This window comes from Sorghum bicolor, chromosome 1 (assembly GCF_000003195.3).
Source record: "Sorghum bicolor cultivar BTx623 chromosome 1, Sorghum_bicolor_NCBIv3, whole genome shotgun sequence".
NCBI classification, from domain to species: Eukaryota; Viridiplantae; Streptophyta; class Magnoliopsida; order Poales; family Poaceae; genus Sorghum; species Sorghum bicolor.
Window position 1 is genome coordinate 18046699 of NC_012870.2, and position 22048 is coordinate 18068746.

Genomic DNA, 22048 nt, shown 5'->3' on the forward strand with positions numbered 1-22048 from the left:
GATGTGGAAGTCTGGAAGAAGATGGCATTAGCATAGGTGCCACGTCTTCCTCATCTGTAATGCAGAAGATTCTTCCCTCTAATTGTCTTGGTCTGCAAATTGAGAGCACACTTTCCCCTCGAAATCCCATCCAAAAAATCCTCTTGATTCTTGAAGATTTTGTTAGTGCAAGATGACACCAGCATAGGATGGCACATCCTTCTCAGCAGCAGTGCATTGCCGTGAGGATCCTTTTGTCCCTCTCTGCAAAAGTGCAGATGGGCAGCGCACTCCTCTCTCTGTAATCCTAATCCCCATCCAGTTGCCCCAGATTCCGTCGCTGCATAGACCGGGAACTGATAGAGCGCCCATGGATATCAGCCGGAGTGGCGAGTGGTTAGCATCATGGCACCTCCACACATGTGAAACCAATCATTGTTTGGTAGTGGTAGATCAGATATATGCACTGCTTGTTTTCCTTTCTGTGTGTTGTGTGTCTTGTGTGTGCTTATGACTTTTTGGTACTTGGTGGGTTACTTTAGTAGGAGTAAGTTAATTTAGTAGTATCAGTGATGGCCATAATTAAAGGCGAGGGGGACGAGCCGTTGCAGATTTGCTGTAGCTGGTACTGGGAGACTCTGGATAGAAAGAAAACCTAACCCTTTGACCTGGGGATGCCTTGTTTAAGGCAGGCCTGCAGAGTGCAGTGCAAAGAGTGTTATTTATAGTGCTGAAAATGGAGTGAGGACAAGCAGAAAATTTTCATCGGCTCATCGGTGACTGAGGTGTTCAGTGTCCATATAAAGTTGGCTATATCTTCTTTGTTTATCGTCAGAATTGAGTATCTCATCACTGTGGTCAGGTGTAGGAGATATGGCCAAACAAATTGGTTTTTTGCATAAGTAATACAGTTCATAAATTCTTCAATATTAAATTTAACTAATGGTTCATTTAACTATGGAAAAAATTATGCTTTTTAGCAACGTGGGATAACAGAGCTAGAGCATGAGTCTTTTGATGTTCTAGTTTCAACCACCGGTTTATAAAGCTAATAAAAGGCGAAATCAAACAAGCCTATCTAAGCACTACCACTCATACTTGGTGAAGATCTCCATAGCTAAAAGTATCCAATATGTGACAGGCCCAGGTCAAAAGTGATTTGTTGCTCTCCCCTCGCAGAATGTTCAATAAATTGCCATGAAAACAATGTAGAGTATATTTTTTTGGTTAAAAGTTGCATCATTTCTACAAAGTCAAATAGACCATAGAATTGCACTTATCCCACACAAATTGAAGGATGCATATGCTAGCCTATTTGTTGAAATCACACTCTAGATAAATCATCTACTTTTGTAGGAGGTTGTTATCCAAATGCTATATAGTGAAAACTCTCTAGACAAATCTTGCAACTGACAATCAAAGAACATATGTCGGATGTCTTTGTTGACACAAAAACAACATCGGTCATCTCCTTTCAATGTTTTCTTAATAATTTGTCTTTCGTTAAAATTACCCCCTTAGTAAGAACCAAATTAAAACCTTGATTTAAAGGGGTAATTTTAACTTCCATATTAATTTGTTTAGAGAAAAGGCAAGTTGGTTCACAAGATGCTTATACATTGATTGTATGGTGAAAGATCCTAGTTTTGAAAGGCTTCTTTTAATGGAATCTCGTTGATCATCCAATTGCACAAATGGAGTCCTCGTAACTAGGTCATTTGATTTAAGCCGTTTTCCCCAACAAATGCTCCTCTAAAAGAAATACCAAGGGGAGTAGAGTTGAAAACACTAGTTATTAAAATTTGTTCCTTTCCACAAATGTTGCATAGATATGAGTATTGTTCTTTGAAAGTAGAGTTTTCAAACCATCTATCCTCATATAACTTAATCTAAGTATACCATTGTGAAGGTTAAAAATGGAGAGACAAAGGAAGCGATCTTTGACCTTTATAAGGCCTGACCAAAATTGTGAATCTCCTTTGTTTCCATTTAACTTCACCTATGGTCTTACTATTATTTAGGTACTCCTTTCTAAGAAATTCTTGCCAAATCCCATCTTCATTTATTAACTTGTGTAGCCATTTACTAAGTAAGTAAATGTTTTGGGCTTTAAGATTCAAGATTCCTATGCCACCTAGTTACTTTTTTTTGCGAGCAATGCCACCTAATTACTAAAATCCTGTGATGACAGGTTTGGTCGAGGAACTAAATGAAGGCACGTGGTATGATAAATTGAGTGAGGTTTTTAAACTGAAGGAACATAATCGTTCTCGTGATGAGGAGCACAATTCTTCCTGATTGAAGCTCCTTAGACGAGGAACATGGCATAGTAGCATTATCCATGTTCCAGCTGCTAAGCTTTCGGCTTCTTGCTCCTCTGTGATCTTATTGAGATGAAGAGACCCCGCAATCGTAAGCACCTCATTTCACTTTTATTCTTTCATTGGATCTCTAATCCTCTATTTTCCAAACGCTAGTTTTTGCCTTCATTGTTGGCCATTGTAGACTTAGCTTGTTTCGTTTCTCCATTGCAAATTGTAAATCATTCTGTTTTTCTAATACATAGCTTGCGCTACTTATCTAGATGTGTATTTAGAAAAACATGAATGACTCATAATTTGAAACGGGGAAAGTAAAAGCTAGAAGAATGACTAACAGTTTGAAATGGGGAAAGTAAGTTTCTCTGACCCATATGCTGAGTTTATTTGGCACAGTTTCATCGAGTCCATAGAGAAGTTAGAGTCGATGAAGCTAAAGAACATGTATACCACCTTCTACTTCTAAATTTATTTTATATGAAGAGAGATAAAACCGACTTATTGCTTTAAATAAATTAGCTACAATTAACAATGTATGGCCTGCCAAAAAAACAATGTATGGAATAGCTGAAATCAGAGGTGACCGTAACTCTAGCAAATGGGCCTAACACGTTATTAGTAATACTGAAATGGAAATGGGCAAAGCTTCGCAAGACCACGTTGCTGCATACGAATCTGGCCCACGCATCAACGCTTGATCCGCCTAAGGAGGAGTGGACTGCATGCACGGATGCACCCAGTGGCTCATACAAATGGACTGGGAGGTCTTTCTTGAGTAGAATTGAATCCCCACAGCCCACATGCTTTACGTCGACTAAGAAAAAAATGCAATTGAAGAACAGGACTACAGGAGATGTGAGAAACGCTAAGATCAGAGTTATCACGTCGAACAAAAGGGACGAACTAATCAGAGATAAACAATCGACCCTTCCTAACAGGCAACACGCACACACACACATACACAAAAAGCGAAGGAACACTGTATCGTGTGCAGTCAGGCAGGCAGAGCCCAGCACTACTGGCACATGAACAAGAACATTTCTCATATCGACAGGGAAAAATGACAATGACGCGGCCTACACCTCTAATAATCCTAAACAAGCCTATGTCAACGGTGTTGCCTCGGCGCACAAGTAACGGTGCCACTCTACGGCGCCAACACGAAGGATCCGGCCACGAGCAGCGCCGACGCGACCAGCCGGCGCGCCAGGGACAACGAGCTCGGCGCCACAGCAGACACCCCCATCTTGTGGTGCGGCGTCTGCTCCCTGCAGAAACAACAAATCGGAGTGTGTGGAGGTGCACAGAGCATTAGCAAGCATTGCAGGAGGATGCGAGAGACTTGAGCTGAAGAAACCGTGCGTACTTCTGGTACTTGTGGAGCTGGCCGCAGTAGAGGGCGTTGTCGGGGATGCCCATCTCGGTCTTGTTGCCGGTGTCCTCAGGGTTGACGACCCTGACGTAGACCTCTTGCCCCAGGTACCACGAGTCCAGGTTCTCGGACCGCACGTTCCAGACGCCGACGTTGTCCAGGGACACCAGCACCGCCGCCCACGCGCCCGGGTACACCTGTATCGTGCTCCGCGCCACGCCGTCTCCCTTGTTGTACGTTCCCCTGCTGTCCTCCGTCCACTCGCCGTAGTCCATCCTGCACCGCCGACGACCGCAGCACACGGTGCACGGTTAGTATCTATATATGTATCCAAGGATCGATCGATAACATGTCCGTTGATCGATGGATGGGATTGGTTAGTTACCCGACGACGAAGAAGGCGTATCCATCCATGTGGTAGCTCTGCATCCTGGTGTCGTTGTTCTGGAAGATGAGCTCCATGAACCCACGGTAGGTGCCGTTGATGACGGAGCGCGCGATCCTCGGGGCGCCCTTGTTGAGTGGCCGCTCGGGGAAGTCGAGCGTGTACACGCCCTTGACCCCGTACGCGTCCGCCAGCCGCAGGGGCGTCTCCGGCGGCGCGTAGGAGAGCCCGTTCAGCGTGGCGCGGCGCCTGCCGTCGATGGACACGGGCGCCGTGCTCCGCAGCAGGTACGCCTGCGTGACGTTGATGGACGAGTAGCGGAACGAGCCCTGCGGGTTGGGGCGCGCGGCGCCGGCGCTCAGGTTCCACCGGACGGACCTCGCCTGGTTCATGGAGAAGGTGCGGTCGTTCTGGTCCTGCGGCGGGTCCGGGAGGGGGCCGGAGGCGGGGGCCCTGGAGTTGGAGTAGCGGAGCACCGCGACGCCGGTGACGCGGCGCCAGAGGGACTCGTTCACCTGCCGGGCGCTGGCCACGACGTAGTAGTCGGAGCTGGCGTTCTGGTCCGTGGTGACGAGGAAGGAGTAGGACTGGCCGACGTGGACGTCCAGGTTCGTGTAGTTCTGCTGCGAGGTGTAGGAGCCCTCCGTCTCCACCAGCACCATGTTGTGCCCCTGGATCCGGAAGTTGAGGCTCGTCGACGTGCCCACGTTGTGTACCCGGATGCGGTACGTCCTGCCTGCACCATCACATCAGTTGGGATTTCACGGTAATTATTGTACGTATATGGGCTAGGGCCTTGTTTAGTTTAGAGAAGTGAAAAGCTTTCGGTACTGTAGCACTTTCGTTTGTTTGTGATAAATATTATCCAATCATGGACTAACTAGGATCAAAAGATTCGTCTCGTGATTTACAGCTAAACTGTGTAATTAGTTTTTGTTTTCGTCTATATTTAATGTTTCATGCATGTGCCACAAGATTCGATGTGACGGAGAATCTTGAAAACTTTTTGGTTTTCAGGGTGAACTAAACAAGGCCTAGTTTGTAGTGCCGATGATGGGGATGTTACAAATGTGAATGACTGAGGCCTTGTTTAGTTACCAAAAATTTTCAAGATTCCCCATTACATCGAATTTTGCGGCACATGCATGGTGTATTAAATATACATAAAAACAAAAACTAATTGCACAATTTATGTGTAAATCGCGAGACGAATCTTTTAAACTTAGTTACTCCATAATTGGACAATGTTTGTCAAATAAAAACGAAAATGCTACAGTGTCGAAATACAAAAGATTTTGCGAACTGAACCAGGCCTGAATGTATACCAAAAAAAAAAGTATCAATCACTAAAGTCTACCCACACGTTAAGAAATTCCCAAAATTCAGTAGTGTACAAATCGGCTCTAAATTGATTTTCTTCAGTCTGTTTTGTGGAATTTTAGTTCTGCAATTGTTCCTTTATCAACTGCAAGCTCTTTGCACCCAAAATGAATCAACTTTTGTGCAGTAAATTGACCGATAGGAGTGGGAATGAGATGATTTTTTAGTACATTTTGGTGGCAGCGCCGACAACACTCTGCAATCTAACAACCTCTCTCTGCCAACCAAATATTGATGGTCAGGACTGAAGACTTTGCAGCGCTGTGCTTGTGCAGGATACGATTGGAACGTACACTGATAATTTCAGTAGCAGTGGCGAAGCTAGAACTAGAATAAATTATAAATTATAAGATGGTGCGCCTTATAGATACATAGACTTTAGTCGTAACCATGATAAAAAATCAATCTACTCAAGAGTATTTTAATATTTATGGGTGCATTTGCACCGACAACCTTCTATATAGCTTCGTCATTGCAGCTGGATGAACTAGGCCTTGTTTAGTTCCAAAAAATTTTGCAAAATAGGTACTGTAGCACTTTCGTTTGTTTGTGACAAATATTGTCCAATTATGTACTAACTAGGCTCAAAAGATTCATCTCATCAATTCCGACCAAACTATGCAATTAGTTTTTATTTTCGTCTATATTTAATACTCCATGCATGCGTCTAAAAATTCGATGTGGCGGGGAATCTGAAAAATTTTGCAAAATTTTTTGGGAACTAAACAAGGCCCAGGATAGCGATTGACAAAATCAGAGTGCTAGTAGAAGACCACTACATTCAGGCCTTGTTCAGTTCGCGACAAATATTGGCTTCGGTTCCTGACGTAGCACTTTCGTTTATATTTGATAATATTATCTAATTATAGATTAACTAGGGTTAAAAGATTTATCTCGCAAATTATATATAAACTGTGCAATTAGTTATTTCTTATTTATATTTAATGCTCTATGTATGCGGCTAAATATTTGATATGACGAGAAATCTTGAAAATTTTTGGAAAGTAAACGGAGCCTAAAAAAAAGAAGCTCTGAAGTTACGTTATCTTAACACTCTGCGAGTAAGGCCCTGTTTAGATTGCTGATGAAAATTTTTTGGGTGTCACATCGGATATGTCAGAAGGATATCGAGAGCTGTTTTTAGAAACTAATAAAAAACAAATTACATAGCTCGTCAGGAAACTGTAAGACAAATCTATTAAGCATAATTAATTTATCATTAGCACATGCGAGTTACTGTAGCACTTAAGGCTAATCATTGAGTAACTAGGCTTAAAAAATTTGTCTCGTGATTTTTAACCAAACTGTGTAATTAGTTTATTTTTTATGTATATTTAATGTTTCATGCATATGTCCAAAGATTCGATGGGACGGATGAAAAAATTTTGGATGGAAAACTAAACAGAGCCTAAATATGAATTGCCAACCCTTGTTTTAACGAGAAAGTTGGTACTACTGTTAAGGCCTTGTTTAGTTCAAATTTTTTTTTGCAAAACAGGTACTGTAGCACTTTCGTTTGTTTGTGACAAATATTGTCCAATCATGGACTAACTAGGCTCAAAAGATTCATCTCATCAATTCCGACCAAACTATGCAATAAGTTTTTATTTTCGTCTATATTTAATACTCCATGCATGCGTCTAAAGATTTGATGTGACGGGAAATCTGAAAAAATTTGCAAAATTTTTTGGGAAGTAAACAAGGCCTAAACAGTGTGCCAAGATTCTTTCTAAAAAATTTTGCAAAATATGAATAGTACCATTTTCGTTTGTATTTGACAAATATTATCCAATCATGTATTAACTAGACTCAAAAGATTCGTCTCGTCAATTTCGACCAAACTGTGCAATTAGTTTTTATTTTCGTTTATATTTAATACTTCATGCATGCGTCTAAAGATTTGATGTGACGGAGAATCTAAAAAATTTTGTAAAATATTTTGGGAACTAAACAAGGCCCAAGAGAAAAGCGACACTATCTACCTGCTCCTCCGCTTGCCCAGCCTTTATGGATTAATGCAGAACTAAGTACAGTGCTAACACGAGGGGCCAGAACGATGAATTACCCGGATGCACATTGAAGGTCTCGTACTCGATGCCGGCCGGCACAAGGCTGTGGTTGTACCGGTACGGACCCTTGCCGTTTATCAGCACGCCGTCGGGCATCCCGAGGTCATTCCCCTTGTCCAGCATCTTCCTCAGATCCTACAACACCACCGCTCACCCCAAACGTCTCAGGCACAGGCATACAAAACGGTGGCATATGCATGCATTGGGCTACCCATGGCTACTATTAGTTTGAGTGTCACTGTAAAATACAGTAAGAAGTACGAGCAATTACCGTGTGGTTCTTGTTGTACCAGTCGCCGATGAAGATGGTGATGTCGCCGTCAGGGCGGCCGAAGGGCACGGCGATGACGTCGCGGTTGTTGACGACGATGCCGCCGAAGCCGCCGGCGGCGCGCTGCAGGCCGGTGGAGGGGAAGTAGAAGAAGCTGCCGATCTGGTCCTTGACCTGGAACTCGTACGTCCAGTTCCAGCCTGACGGGATGGGGCAGTTGGTGCCCAGCACCCCGTCCTGCCAGCAGTTCTTCCGGTGCTGGATCCCGTTCCTGCGTTGTTCCGAGCAGAGAGAAGGCAGTAGTAGGCACACGACGTTCACTCGCTGTTCGTGCTCCGCGGCGGCTCGCTAGCTAGCAACGTAGGAATACGTACCAGGTGATGAGGAGGGGCTCGTCGAGGTCGTTGAGCACGTTGACGACGACGTTCCAGTTGGTGCTGACGTTCACGACGGGGCCCGGGAACTTGCCGTTGATGCCTATCACCTACCAGCACCCAGCAGAGCAGGCAGTTTCCAGTTCCACCGGCTTGTCAGCACTCAGCACGCACGCACTGTCTGTGTGAGAACGAGGAAGGAATTGTCCTGGAAGAGCCAAAAAAATGCTTGCCTGCTGCTTGACGCCGAGCGGCGCCTCAGTGACGTAGGAGACGTCCCAGTCGAAGAAGGCGTAGGGGTCGGTGGCCAGCGCCGGCCGCAGCGCCAGCAGCAGGGCTGCCGCTGCCACCAGCGCGAGAAGGCGCTGCTGCATCGCGAAGCTCCGGGCTGGCGGCAGCTCTCGGCTCTCGCCTTGGGAGACGTTCGGGGCGCGGGTGGAAAGCAGCAAGCGCGAGGCGAGACGCGAATTGGAGCCTGTGAGTGAGATGGACCGCGGGGAGGACGGAGGCACGGAGGAGGAGCACTGATGCACTGGAGCAGAGAAAGGCCTTGGTGGGCTTGGCCTGGTGGGGGCAAGCAAATCGATGGGTCACAGGGTGGCAGGCAGGATTGGGATCGGGACCGGCACCGGCCTGGCGTGGCGTCGCGTCGGACGGTTCCTCCCCTCGCGCGGGCGCGCAGAGTGCGTGCCGACCCGCGGTTTTTGTATGGGGGTGCCGGGGTGCCTGTTTCTGTTTGTGCGCAGCGATGGGAAATGGAAAGCGTTTGCATTGTAGCGAGTCGGCAGGGGGTGTTGTTGCCTCATTGGTTTGTGAGATTTGTTGGTAGTTTGGGGTTAGAGCCTCAGGCCTTGATGCTGGGACGGGTCGTTCATTTTGCGATGGATAAGATCGGCAGCGTACTGCTTACTACTTTTGCCAAGTAGTTGGGACTTGAGAGGTAGCAGTAATACGTAACATGGAGTCTGACACCGGCAACATGGGGGCAAATGAATACGTGCACAGCAAGCACACACAGAGCGAGAGGAAACTCGCCCATCTTGCCCGGGTACAGGACTACGGTCGAGCGAGGCAGAGGCAGCGAACCCATGTTGCCCGGCTGCACTGGCACTCGCACATGCGCCGACCTCCCGGTGCACGTCGCGCCCGCCGGTGTGTTTCGTGCTCGGTCCGCCGCCCCAATTCAACCATGGCCGGGCGCGCGCGCGCGCATCGGCGCATGGCGTGGCGTGAGCGTGATGGGGGCCGCGTCTATTGGCTCCGGTCGGTGCATGCGCGGCTCGACCGTGAGTCCATGACAGCTAGCAGGTGCACGTGCATGGGCCCGTGGCCTGGCCGACGCCCCACAACGGCCCACGCGGCCACGCCCAAGAATTATTACCCCGGACGGGCGCGGGGGCGCGCGGCGCCGGGACGGACAACGGACGGGGGGCGGTGGATTCCGTTTTTACTACCGCATCAACCACCTGCACCTACAATCACTAGCGGTCTCCATCCATCCATTCCACAGGAAGATGGATCACCGATCTGAATGGGATGACGAACGCCGGAACGTGTAGCTCCGGCCTCCGGCGAGTGGCGGACCCATGGCGAGCGAGAAGCTGTCTGTGTGCCGGTTCGTTTGCCGAACCCGCGGTAGACCGGCGCGTATTCATTTCTGGATCCAACGGTCGTTTGCTCTGTGAGTCTGTGATCCGTGTGGGTTTCGTATCTGAAAAATTATAAGTATTATATAGCTGCACCAACCCAGACGTATTCACCAGATTTTTTTGTTGGTCCAGAGCCCCAAACCAGTGGATGGCCGGCCCATGAATGCGCGCATTTTCTTGCAAACGACGGTAGGCAAACCAAACTACGAAAGGCTTGCTGCAGAAGTTGAAGAGTATCATTATTACAAACAAGGTTAAAAAAACTAATAAAAAAAGAAAAGAAAAAGAATTCCGCATAAACCCTCCCAGCCAAAAACACCCAGTCCCCTCCACCCCCGCCGAGGCCGCCGAGCGAGCAGCAAGCCGCAGAGCGGCGCTCTAGCTTCGCCACTGAGAGCGGGATGGCGTCGGCGCCGGAGCCTGAGGATGGGAGGGAGCTCTACGCGCTGCTCCACCTCTCCCCGGACGCCTCCGGCGAGGAAATCCGCAGGGCGTACCGCCAGTTCGCGCAAATCTACCACCCCGACAAGTACCAAGACACGCAGGTACAGCCGCCGCCCCGTCCCATGCGATTTGATTGGCTTCAACAGTTGAACTACTTGGCTTAGGGTTCCCGCGCCGTGCTCCGTTTGGAGTTGGATTGTGGTTCCGGCTCGGTGCCGTAATTACAATCGGCAGTTGCATTCCGGATTTGATCGGTTTGGATGCGCTCAGCTGCTTGTAAGCTTGTTGGTCTTAACAATAGTTCTGTGTTCCTTTTGAACTGGGTTTAGGTTAGCATTAGGGATGGAAGTTATAATTACTTTGGGTCATTGGGTCGATCCAAAAACTTGCCCAAATTAACTAAAATGCCATTTCACGTAATTAAATTTTAGGGGAGAAATGAACTAGAATGACATTTGACCGTAATCAGTACCTACCTGCATCCTTAGTTAGCAGCCATTGGCATGGCAAGCTTCGTGTGCCTGGTTGAAGTTGTGCGTTTACCAGTTACATGATTGTGATTCTAGTTATAAATCAAAACGGATTTGTTTTCTCTCTTTGGAGGACACAAAATCAAGGGTGATGGTTTGACAATAATATGTGCCGCGATGCGGTCGTAGTCATGTGCCTATTTGATTGCTTCTTAAGATATTGTTAGTAGCATCAAAGTAGTAGTACAAGTAGACAGAGCAGTGTGTATAAGCGTGCACTTTGGCACTACTTTTATCTTAGTTTGTTTCCAAATGTTGGCAGAGCGAATGAAACTCTTTATTTTGTGCCTAGATTAAGTTTTGTAAGTTGACGGTTCATTGGGGGATTGGAAGATATTGCGAGTTGTGGGTCGTTTATGTTGCAATTCCCTGAGGAGTCCCCTAGGGTTTAATGGATAGTGTCATAGTTGGTGACTTGGTGTGCTAGACACCATGTGCATATGGTCCTTTTGGAAAACAGGAGGGGGAAAAACCCTTATCCTTTGCACATCCATTTGGTACGAATACATTAAGCGTTAACATCTATATTCGTTTTCTCAGAAACAATCTTTGCTCTTTGACTGAAAGAATGCTAGTTAAAGAACGAATTTATTATTAGTTGATCAAAAGGAAACTTTCAGCTTTTCTAGGATATGATTCTATGAACATTATTAAGACTCATCCTTCCATTAACATTGACATATTGTTTATCTGGAAACTTGGCAGATGCCATCTTACTTGATTCTCCACACCTCCATTCAAGTAATAGAAAAATAATATGTACTTCCTACATTCCAAATTATAGGACACTCTACCTTTGGCCTAAGTCAAATTTATTTAGTTTTGACTAAATTTTTAGGGAAAAAAAATACACTAACATCTAGAATACCAAATAAATGCACTATTAAGACATATTTCATTGTGGATTTAATGAAACTAATTTGAGGTTATACATGTGGGTGTATTTGTGTATTTTTCTATGAACTTGGTCATAATTAGAAAAGGCTGGCTTAGGACAAAGCTAAGGTGACCTATGATTTGGAATGGATAGAGTTCTTAGTTAGATTTCTTGCATGTGTGAAATCTGTATTTTGTTGTCATCTACTGTTTACATTAGTGCATTCTTCTGGACTGACTAGCGTCCTTCATTTTCATCTGTGATTGTCTAGATGAAGGAAGTAGCAACTGAAAACTTCCAACGAATACGTGATGCGTATGAGATACTATCGGATGAGAACAAAAGACAGATTTATGACATCTATGGTATGGAAGGTTTAAATTCTGGCCTGGAACTTGGTCCCAAGCTAACTAAACCAGAGGAAATCAAAGAACAGTTGGAACGACTGCGGCGACGCAAGGAGGAAGAAAAACTTTTCACACATGCTCTACCGAATGGCTCAATCATTGCTAATTTTTCAGTGCCACATTATTTAAATGGTGGGGGCATCATGAGAGGGTACATAGTGTTTTCCATTTTAGTATATCTAATGTCTCTATATAGTCTTTTCCTCCAGTCACATCACTGGGAAGTTGCTCAGAATTATGATAATATGGAAACTATTCTCGTGTGTAATTCTTGGTTATATTATGCTGCAAATTACGTAGTAATTTATTTACTCAACCTGAAATGCCAGTTGTAATTTTGAAAGCGAAATTAGCAAATTGCTTAGTAATTTATTACTTGACCTGAAATATCAATTGTAATTTTGATGGTGAAATCATTGCATGCTATTTTGCATTCTTCAGCATTTGTTTTTTTATGATGGACTATATTTAATTTACATACATTTTCCATACTGGCACATCAAGTTTTATTTTTGAATGGTTAGCACTGTTTCCTAGTTTATGTGCATAACTACCGCTTGCACTCCTTTTGATGCCATTCCTTTTGCATTCCTATTTGCCATACCAAAATATAAGTTAGAGTTACAAGCAGGGTTTAGAAAACCTTGTCAGGAAATTGATCACTGAGAGATAGGAATCAGCTATGGCTGCATACAGCTTACCTTTAACGTTTCTCTCTCTCTCTCTCTCTCATTTTTCTTGCAGTGTTCAATATATTTTTAACTTTCAACAACTTATGATGGCACTTCAGCAATTTGTTTAGAACCTCTGACATATCCTGTCCTTCAGTTACTTCTTTAGATTTTGTATGACTAATTATAGACAGTACGGTGATTTAGTCATTTGATTTTTAAATGGCTAGAATGGCGATGTCTAGTGAAGTTGAGTTGCCAGTGTCCAAGCAAAATACTGTCGTTGTTGGTGGGAATTTGGCTGTAAATGGCTCAGCTGGATCTGGAGCAGCAAGCACTGTGCTGCGACACCAGCTGTCTCCCGTTTCCTCTATCGAGTTTATGGCCACAGCTGGACTACGTTCTGTTATTGGCACACAGATGTCTCGGTGAGAACGCCATCCCATAATTTATTTCATCTGTTGCTAATTCTGCGCATGTTGCAAACTGTAATTTATCGAAATTGTGTACTTCAGTCAAATTTCACCACATTCTACAGCAACATCTGGACTTGCTGTTTCTTTGAGAGATGGGTCTATCAACTTGTCAAATGCCTGGACTCGCCAATTATCTGACAATGCTGTTGGAAATGTATGACCCCTAACCCCAAATGCTCTCTTCATCTGCACATGTGAAACTAACTCAGCATTTAACTCTTCAATATAATGATATACATGATGTTCCTCTGTGATTTGAATAATAGATGTATACATGACTATGTGAACAATTATATTTAGTCTAAACATAGTGTTTTAGTTGAGACACAAATCTTACAGTTAACAGGATTGCTGGAGCTAAGCAAATTTTTAGACAGAATGAATTCTGGCCATATTAATTTTTGGGAATATTTTCACCTGTACCATCACCTGAGGTGCACTTTCCTTTATACCATCAACTTGTTTCAATGACACATGTAGGACTAGTCCCCACATGCCATTCACTAGTTTGGTGGTATAAATAAGTTGTACCCCCTCAGGTGGAGGTATGGATGAATGTTCCCCTTAATTGAGATTCATGTCTATTGTGAACATCAACTGTTAATTTTACAGTGGTTCCAGAAAAAAAGGCTGCTAATTTTACAGTTACATAGTTAATGCGTAAGTTTAGGCCTCTTATGGCCCTGTATCTGGGTCCATGTAAAGAATAAGTTGTCAATCCTGGATAAGTTACAGCAATAACTTCCGAGTCCATGTAAAGAATAAGTTGTCAATCCTGGATAAGTTACAGCAATAACTTCTGAGAATTTTTCAAATGCTATAGTTGTTCAAGATGTGTCTTCCTTTAGTTTTTGTTGATCTCTAAAGGCATTTTAGCATAGTTTTTTTTTCTTACCCGCTATCTTTTTACTTACAGCAGTGTAGGATCATAGTTCATCTACTGCATATATATTTTTCGTGCAGGTAAAGCTGACATTCTTTACCACTTGTGTCTGTTGTTTTCTCTTTTCACCAACTTCCAGATACAGCTTGTCCTTGGTGATGAATCAAGTATTTCTGTTGGATGGCAAAAGAAGGATGAAAAAAGTACTGCAACTGGAGAAGTAAAGGTAGTCTCACTTAGAAGCCAACCCAGGCATTAATGAAACAGCTGGAGCTCTGCCAAACAGGGCCACACATTTGAATTGATTTTGTGTTCAATTATTAATTACCTTTTCTTTTTCTTCTCAGTTTGGAACTAATTTTTTTGGTGCATCTGCTCATTACACGCATCGCTTCTCCTCCAAATCTCATGCACGCGTTGCTGGTAGAGTTGGAAGGTAGCTAAGGTTTTGAAATCTCTTGTTTCTGGCTGTATAAAATGCATTCTTTTATGTGTTTGTAACCTTCTGTTACAATTTTTTGACTGCTCTATTGCAGCACGGCCCTTGATTTTGAAATTGGAGGAGGGAGGCGAATATCAGAATTTAGTACTATAAGGATGATGTATAACATAGGAATTCAGGTGATTGCTTGTTTCTAAGGTCCCTTGTCCTATGTGTTCTCAGTTAGTCACTTTGCTTCTTGAACTTGCCCTATGTAGACTGCTGGTGCAGACTGCATCAATGCTATTTTCTTAGAGTCTTGACCTTGTCAGTTCAGTTAGACAGATGGCGTTCTCTAAGAGATCTTACCATGCTGTTTTTAGTTTTAGGTGCAATTATAATGTGGCCACTGGCCAATGCAGTTTTTTTTCTCGGCTTCTGTTGTCGTGATATTGATCATCTTAACCACTTTTCTTCTCATATAATATTTTGTAGAAAACTTCTACTGTACTGCATAACATATTTCACCACAACTGATCTTTCCTTGTAGTTTTGACATCTTGCCATATTCTTCCATCCATTTTGCGCTCTGAATTCCTTTGTGTCTGATGTAGGGTGTCTCTTGGAGGTTTGAGTTACATCGTGCTGGTCAAAAGTTAATTATCCCAGTAAGTGGAGCTGTTCCCCCTTGGAGTCTCTTCTGGGTTTCATATGCTTTTTCTTATCTGATACTCCCTCTGTCCCAAAATATTTAGACGTCTAGGTTGATGGTGGGTAGATTTGTGCAGCTGTAAAATTACATTGCTACCCCTATAAAAGGAAGGAACATTGATTGACTGGTTTGTAAGAGAGGTGGACAGAAGCTTCTGGACTCGCCTGACAGAGGGATAAGGCCCTTGCTTTTTTTTTTCCTTTGAGAGAGGGAAATTGTTTTTTACTGGCAAGAGCCGTACTGCTACACGTTGCCCCACACCCTTGATGTGGCTATATCACCTCCTATATTAGCTTTTATATTGGGACAATTTGAATCACAAAGATGCAAATATTTTTGGGGCAGAGGGAGTAGTGTATAATTATGGCACCAAGATCAAAGCTTATTCAACACAATTTTATTTGCTTTCAGTATTGAACTATCGATCCCTACCAACACATGGAGGTTTTATTAACATGTTTTTCCCACTGTCATTCTCTGTTCAAGTTCCACTGAGTGCAGCTTCATTCTGCAGGTCTTGCTTTCGGCTGATTTAAATGCATTATTTGTTACCAGTGCATTTGCTATTCCTTCAACACTGTATTTTCTACTTCAGGTTCTATTCCTGACCTAGTTCTGTTCTTGATATCTTACAGCTCTACTTGTGTTGTGCTCTTGCTATCTTACTTTCTCCACCTTAACTGCATTGTTAACTAAAGCCTTGCTGTGGCTTCTTATTGTTTAACAGACATATGTTGTAAAGCCTTACTACCTTAAGCGAGAAAAGCAGAAAACACTAGAAAAGATGGAAGGCTTATCTGCACAGGTATCATGAGGTCATTGTGTGTATTCACATTTCTAAATGGAGGTGGAAGTCATTCTACTTTCCTGTTTGAAACTGAGGGTGTGTTTGGTTTGAGGAATCAAACCATTCTAGATGAGCCAGTGCATTCTTAAATTTGGTGGAATGACTCCATTCCTCACATTAGTACTAATTATTAGCTTATGAGGAATGAGGTGATGATGCATCGATCCATTCCACAACGCACAAACCAAACAAACTAAAAAAAAGAGGAGTAAGAAGATGATGGACTAAGCACTAACTCATTCCTTAAACCAAACACCCTATTAATGTATAGTTTTGTTTTCGAACAATCACCCAAATTTGGTTGGCCACATACTAGTCTAAATGGTATGCATATGTACATATACAAGTAGCATGCCTTTCACCTTTTTAACCAAATCGTGATTTTTCTTTCTTGCAGTATGTAGGTTTGCAATAATTCTCTAACTACTTTTCCATGTTCAAGTGCTTTTTTAAAACAATTGGTAACTAATTGAAGATACTATTTTCCTGTATAGCTAACTGAAGCCAGAAAGGCAGCTGAAAAGGCTCAAAAATTACTGGAACCTGTCTCCAATCGTAAGAAGAATAGACAGCTAGAGAACAATGGATTGGTGATAACAAAGGCTCTGTATGGCAGTTGCAAAAAAATCAAAGAGAGCAGTGAATTGAATGAGATACATAGTGACATGGCTTCACAAGTATTTGATGTGACCATCCCACTGAACTTCCTCGTTACTGATGCAGGCCAGCTCAAGGTACATTGAGTTACATTGCTGACAAGTGTTTTTATCCAAGATATGAACCTACTACTCAAGTTGTGCGGGGCATTTGCAATTTTGCCACTGGTTTTGCGTTGCAACTTGCAAATAGATTGGAATTTTATATATTATGCTTGAGACCCTGAAATTTCCACTTTTACTAGCTTCTGTTTCACGTTTCTGCAAGGTAGCAAATAGTTGTCTGGTTATTCTACACTGAATCTTCTGTTTGTTACCTGCAGCTTCATGACGGGATAAAGAAGTCTGGAATAATGGGTTTCTACGATCCTTGTCCTGGAGAGCCGAAGCTGTTACTTGTCGAGTACACGTTTCATGGTCGTAAATACAAGGTAGAGAATGCAACATTGGCATATGTACCGTCTTGTCCAAAAAAAAAGGAGCAAAATTTCTTGACTGCTTGGTTTGTTGACAGGTCATGGTGGATGACTATGAGGCGCTGTTGATACCACAAGATATCCATCAATTTTGAGCGGTTCCTGATGTAAAGCTGCATCAAAACGATTTTGTGTCACCATAGCTGATAGTTTTCTTCTCATTTTTTCTTTGTGTTGATGAGCTATCTATGTTTTCGGTTATTCCTTTATGCGCCCCGAATGTTGTATACGCATGTGGATTTGCGGCAACTCGAGGGCATACACACCCACAGCAGTTAATAATTTTCAGTCATTTTTCAAAAAGAAAAGTAGTCAGTCAAGAAGACACGTCATGTTTGCTTTTGAACTTGACGAAAGTGTGTGTGTGTATGTGTGTGGGGGGGGGGGGGGGGGCGGGGTGGGGGCACTGGGCAGACAGCTCACCATGATTTCCAGGGCCCAAGGCCACGCTGCCAAGGAAGGCCCAGACACTTTTACTAGGTTAGTTCACCTTAAAATCCAGCATGTATGGAGTATTAAATATAAATAAAAAATAACTAATTATATAGTTTATTTGTAAATCGCGAGATGAATCTTAAGTTTAGTTAGTTTATGATTAAACATTTTATTATCAAATACAAATAAAAGTGTTACAGTAATGAAATAAAGTTTTCGGAGCCCAGGTTTAGAAGCAAACACCACTTTCTCAGTTTCTCTGCATACAGCACAGCGTGGGGGTGGGTGCTGGATTCTCCGACCAGTGTCTTCGTGCCCATTTAGCACGTAGCATAGTTCATTTGCTTTTATCAACCGCCGAGTCGCCCGTTGCGGGTCACTAACCGTGGCAACGGTGAAGATGAGCTGACGGCTTGACGCGCCTGTGCTGCCGGAGCCGTGCCCCTGCTTGGGCCTTGTCTACTTCCACCTTAAAACTTAAATTTTCTTTTAAGATTTTTCGTCACATCGAATCTTTAGACACGTACATAAAGTATTAAATATAGACGAAAATAAAAAATAATTACACAATTTAGTCGGAATTTACGAGACAAATCTTTTGAGCCTAGTTAGGGTTTAGGGTTGGACAATAATTACCACAAACAAACGAAAATGCTACAGTGTCGCGAAATTTTTCAGTTCAGAAACTAAACACGGACTTGGTTCGCTGGAGCAGCCTTGCCGGCCGCGTGTGCTCAAGTCTGTTTGCTTGGCTGAAAAGTCATGGCTAAAAGTATCGTTCACTGATTTCTTATGAGAGAAAAACACTGCTGAATGGTTGGTAGATTCAACAAGTAAGCTCAAACGAACAGACTTGGTATAATATAATTCACTGTTTGTACGTTCTAAAATTTGATTACATTATTCTGAGACAGCCAAGGACGTGATGAAACCTGCATCTGCCTAGCATACATGTCCATGTCAGTGGCTTGTTTGTTTGAGCTTATCAATCATTCAACAGTGTTTTTCTCTCATAATAAATTAGTCAACACTACTTTCTGCTGGCACTTTAACCGCCCTTTCTTTAGCGAAGAAGATGCCTTTCTGCTTTCTGGTGATTGATGACTTGGGGTTTTAAGCGAGTACTACTACTCTGCTTTAGTAGTCTAGTAGAAGCAGCTTAATAACGAAGGCAGCATAAGCTGGTGAATTTTAGTGGTGGCGGCGAGTGATATAGCTCAATAGTTTTATCCTCCATAAAGTGGCATGAAACGATGTCCATGTCCTTTAATTTAACCTTTAAATTGGCCAATTCCGCATCGAACATATTGGATCCGGATCCAAAGAGATCCTATGTATAGCTTGGTGGGTGACACTCATATGATTATCATTACCAGTTGTTGCTACTCATGAGTTCCAGCTAGCGCAGACCCATGTAGGCATGTAGCCACAATTTCAGTCACGAAGACGTGAAACGTTGCAGCTGGCCGAGCAGGGGGTCTTTTAAAACCGTATGGTCCATATCCATACGGAGCAAAGTAGGCGCTGCACCGAACGTTACGAAAACTTGTGTCCGCTTGGAAATGGAAGCAATGATGATGCATGACAGAACAGAACCGAGTAGAGTATCTGCTACAAAGTGGGAGTGGGAGGAAAAAAGAAAAACTCCACTACGGCTTGTTTAGTTCTTTCCACTAATTAGTTCTCTCTATCCCGTTAGATATTATAGTAAAATTATAGTAAATATATGCTAATAACAGATTAATTAGGTTTAATAAATTTATCTCGCGATGTATCGAAGACTTTTGTAATTTATCCTATTATTACTGTTTGAATAGTTGATGTAACCCTGGATTTAAATAAGGTGATGCCAGTTCGCGCAAAAACTTCTGCCGGGCGAACATTCACCGCATGGATCGCTCATCTACTGCAAGTATTGATTTCGCGTTGGCCTGGTCCACCGGATCAAGAATTTCTCCTCGCTCAGGATGCTTACTCTGCAGGAACGAGAAATATTTCATAAACCTTGTGACATGGCGTGTTCCTCTGCGTTCTGGACTAGCCTAAGATAATAATATATATACTCCTACTCCTATATAAAAATCTAAAGTGGGAGGAACGAAAATGTGTGCCCCTTGTTCTGCGCACGATTTTTTTTGAACAAGCTAGAGAAGAATGTTCTGCCGTTATATTATTCTCCCTGTAGAAAATATAGTACGTCTACGTTGTAAAGTCTAAGTTAGATATATAGTTTTTCTTATATAATGTCTAGATATATAGAAAAAACAATATATCTGAAAAAAAAACTTAAACTTGACAGAGGGAATATTTAGAACGCTTGCTACAGGGAGGCTAGCCATAGGGAAAAAATGGATGGTGAAATAAAGGCTAGAAGAAAAGGGCAGAGTTCAAACTAGGAAAACAGATATTGATGTTGTGTTACACTGACGTGGTGCTACTGTACGTCTACAAGGTAGTACTAAATAACGTTCTTAGCGGCTAGCTGACCGCTACTGCTATCGCTATGACATTATTGTATATAGCAGGTTGGAGCTTAGCGGATATCGCTTCCTCCGGCACAACACGACCACACGAAGTAAAGTGGCTGGAAAAGTATCCGTGCCTCCCTGGGGATTGGGGAAGTGAAGACTGAAGACCAGTGCAGTTTTTGGTGTGCACATGATCTTTTTGCCTAATTACTGGTACACTCATAAGCTAGCACGGCACTACCACTATGGCCTTGTTTAGTTCCAAAATTTTTTGCAAAATAGAAATAGTGCAACTTTCGTTTGTATTTGACAAATATTATCCAATTATATACTAGACTCAAAAGATTCGTCTCGTCAATTTCGACCAAACTGTGCAATTAGTTTTTATTTTCGTCTATATTTAATACTTCATGTATGCGTCTAAAGATTTGATGTGACTAAGAATCTAAAAAATTTTGCAAATTTTTTTAGGAAGTAAACAAGGCCTATGTAGTAAAAAAGTCATGCACTAGGCGTTGATGAAAAGCTGGAGCCAGAAAGCGCTTCGGCTGTTAGGCCTTGTTTAGTTCGCAAAATGTTTCAAGATTTTCCGTCACATCGAATCTTGCGGCACATGCATGGAGCATTAAATATATATGAAAATAAAAACTATTTGCACAGTTCATTGGATGAATCTTTTGAGCCTAGTTACTCTATAATTGGACAATGTTTGTCAAATAAAAACGAAAGTGCTACAGTGCCGTTTTTCACCTGTTTTTGCCAACTGAACAAGGCCTTAGATACGGACGGGCGTGAAGACAGGATACGGTACGAAACGCGTGTTCTGACTTCTGTCTTGGAGGGAGTGGACGAGCGTGCTCGTGATCCCGCCGGCTACGCTACGCCACAGCAAGGCGTCCTCCCTCACCCTCCCATTCATCACGCAGAAGTTCGTCTGATGAATGATTATTTATTAGTATTTTTCTTTTATAATAAGAATATTTTTACAATGGTTGGAGAGGCGATGAGAAGCGATTTATGTGTCTATGGTCAGTGGGCCTAGAACATGGGAAGCGATGAAAGGCGATGACAATAAGGCGATGAGAAGCGATTTACGTGTCTATGGTCGGTGGGCCATATGCGTCACGTCGCTTTCCATCGCCTTCGAAATTGAGGGGGATTAGGACCTCAAATAAAGGAATGGTAATCCCTTTTTCGTATTTCTTTTTTTTTGGTGAAGGGTAAAAGGGTAATTGCATAATTGCAAAAAAAAAGTTTTGAGTAATAATTGAAGTAGTAGATGAAATTGTTTTTTTAATTAAAAAAGAAAACTCGTTCTAGGGTTCCAATCGCCGAACCCATGGGCGGCCGTCCACGCATGGCTGCGGCGGTTTCAGAGAGGGAGGGCAAGGACGAGGGCAGCTGTGGCGGCGTGCAAGGGCGAGTCGAGGGAGCATGTAAATCCGGCGGCGACGCTGTCGCGGCGGGGCTCCGCTGGGCGGGTCATCCACCTCGACGGCTTGAGCGGCTACTTCCTCGCAGATGTACGCCGGTGCCCTCCTCCAAACACTAGCCGAGGCGCCACGCAGGGAGCCGGGACGCGGGAGCAGCAACCGGCGCATTGCGGATCGGTCGTCGCCGGCCAGGCTCTCAGCTCGTTTATTTGCAAGTCGTTGGAAGCTAGACGAGGGAGATGGAGCTGGATGTGAATGTGGCCGTGGTGGCGCTGGAGAAGCCGGCGGCGGCGAGCGACTCGGGGTCATCAGAGTCGTCGTTGAGCTCTGCATCATCTCCGATGAGGCCGTATGCTTCCTTCCTTGCCTGCCTTGCCACGCTCTGCCATTTGCTGTTCAATTGAGCATACATCATTCAGCAGCGATTGCCATTTGCCAGCATACATCGTTCAATTGAGCATACATCGATCTACTAAGAGCTGCTCTAGCATGTCATGCTGTCCAGTCCATACATC

At 43.5% G+C, this 22048-nt stretch overlaps 2 protein-coding genes across 2 annotated transcripts; one reads left to right on the plus strand and one right to left on the minus strand.

The window, feature by feature from the left end:
- Positions 3152–8822, minus strand: LOC8065186 (monocopper oxidase-like protein SKU5). The gene is made up of 7 exons (XM_002466923.2): positions 8382–8822; positions 8149–8258; positions 7775–8045; positions 7500–7638; positions 4055–4790; positions 3664–3945; positions 3152–3565 (listed from the first exon to the last, which is right to left on the minus strand). Exons 1-7 carry the CDS (start codon positions 8520–8522, stop codon positions 3445–3447), a joined length of 1800 nt encoding a protein of 599 aa, XP_002466968.1. The 5' UTR covers positions 8523–8822; the 3' UTR covers positions 3152–3444.
- On the plus strand, positions 9995–17524 carry LOC8065187 (chaperone protein dnaJ 13). Its single transcript, XM_002464355.2, has 13 exons — positions 9995–10342; positions 11920–12206; positions 12957–13154; positions 13242–13356; positions 14225–14311; positions 14433–14521; positions 14622–14706; positions 15121–15174; positions 15733–15813; positions 15946–16023; positions 16560–16799; positions 17045–17152; positions 17236–17524. The coding sequence occupies exons 1-13, from the start codon at positions 10199–10201 to the stop codon at positions 17290–17292; spliced, it is 1623 nt and encodes a 540-aa protein (XP_002464400.1). The 5' UTR covers positions 9995–10198; the 3' UTR covers positions 17293–17524.

Excerpts from the sequence above, each read along its gene's own strand:
- LOC8065187 (XM_002464355.2), top strand. The coding sequence starts at position 10,199 with ATGGCGTCGGCGCCGGAGCCTGAGGATGGGAGGGAGCTCTACGCGCTG. Across the intron at positions 12,207-12,956 it reads GGTGGGGGCATCATGAGAGG|AATGGCGATGTCTAGTGAAG; the intron begins GTACATAGTGTT and ends TTAAATGGCTAG. Across the intron at positions 16,024-16,559 it reads TGGAAGGCTTATCTGCACAG|CTAACTGAAGCCAGAAAGGC; the intron begins GTATCATGAGGT and ends TTTCCTGTATAG.
- LOC8065186 (XM_002466923.2), bottom strand. The coding sequence starts at position 8,522 with ATGCAGCAGCGCCTTCTCGCGCTGGTGGCAGCGGCAGCCCTGCTGCTG. Across the intron at positions 7,639-7,774 it reads GGTACAACAAGAACCACACG|GATCTGAGGAAGATGCTGGA; the intron begins GTAATTGCTCGT and ends GTGGTGTTGTAG. Across the intron at positions 3,566-3,663 it reads CAGCTCCACAAGTACCAGAA|GGAGCAGACGCCGCACCACA; the intron begins GTACGCACGGTT and ends TTGTTTCTGCAG.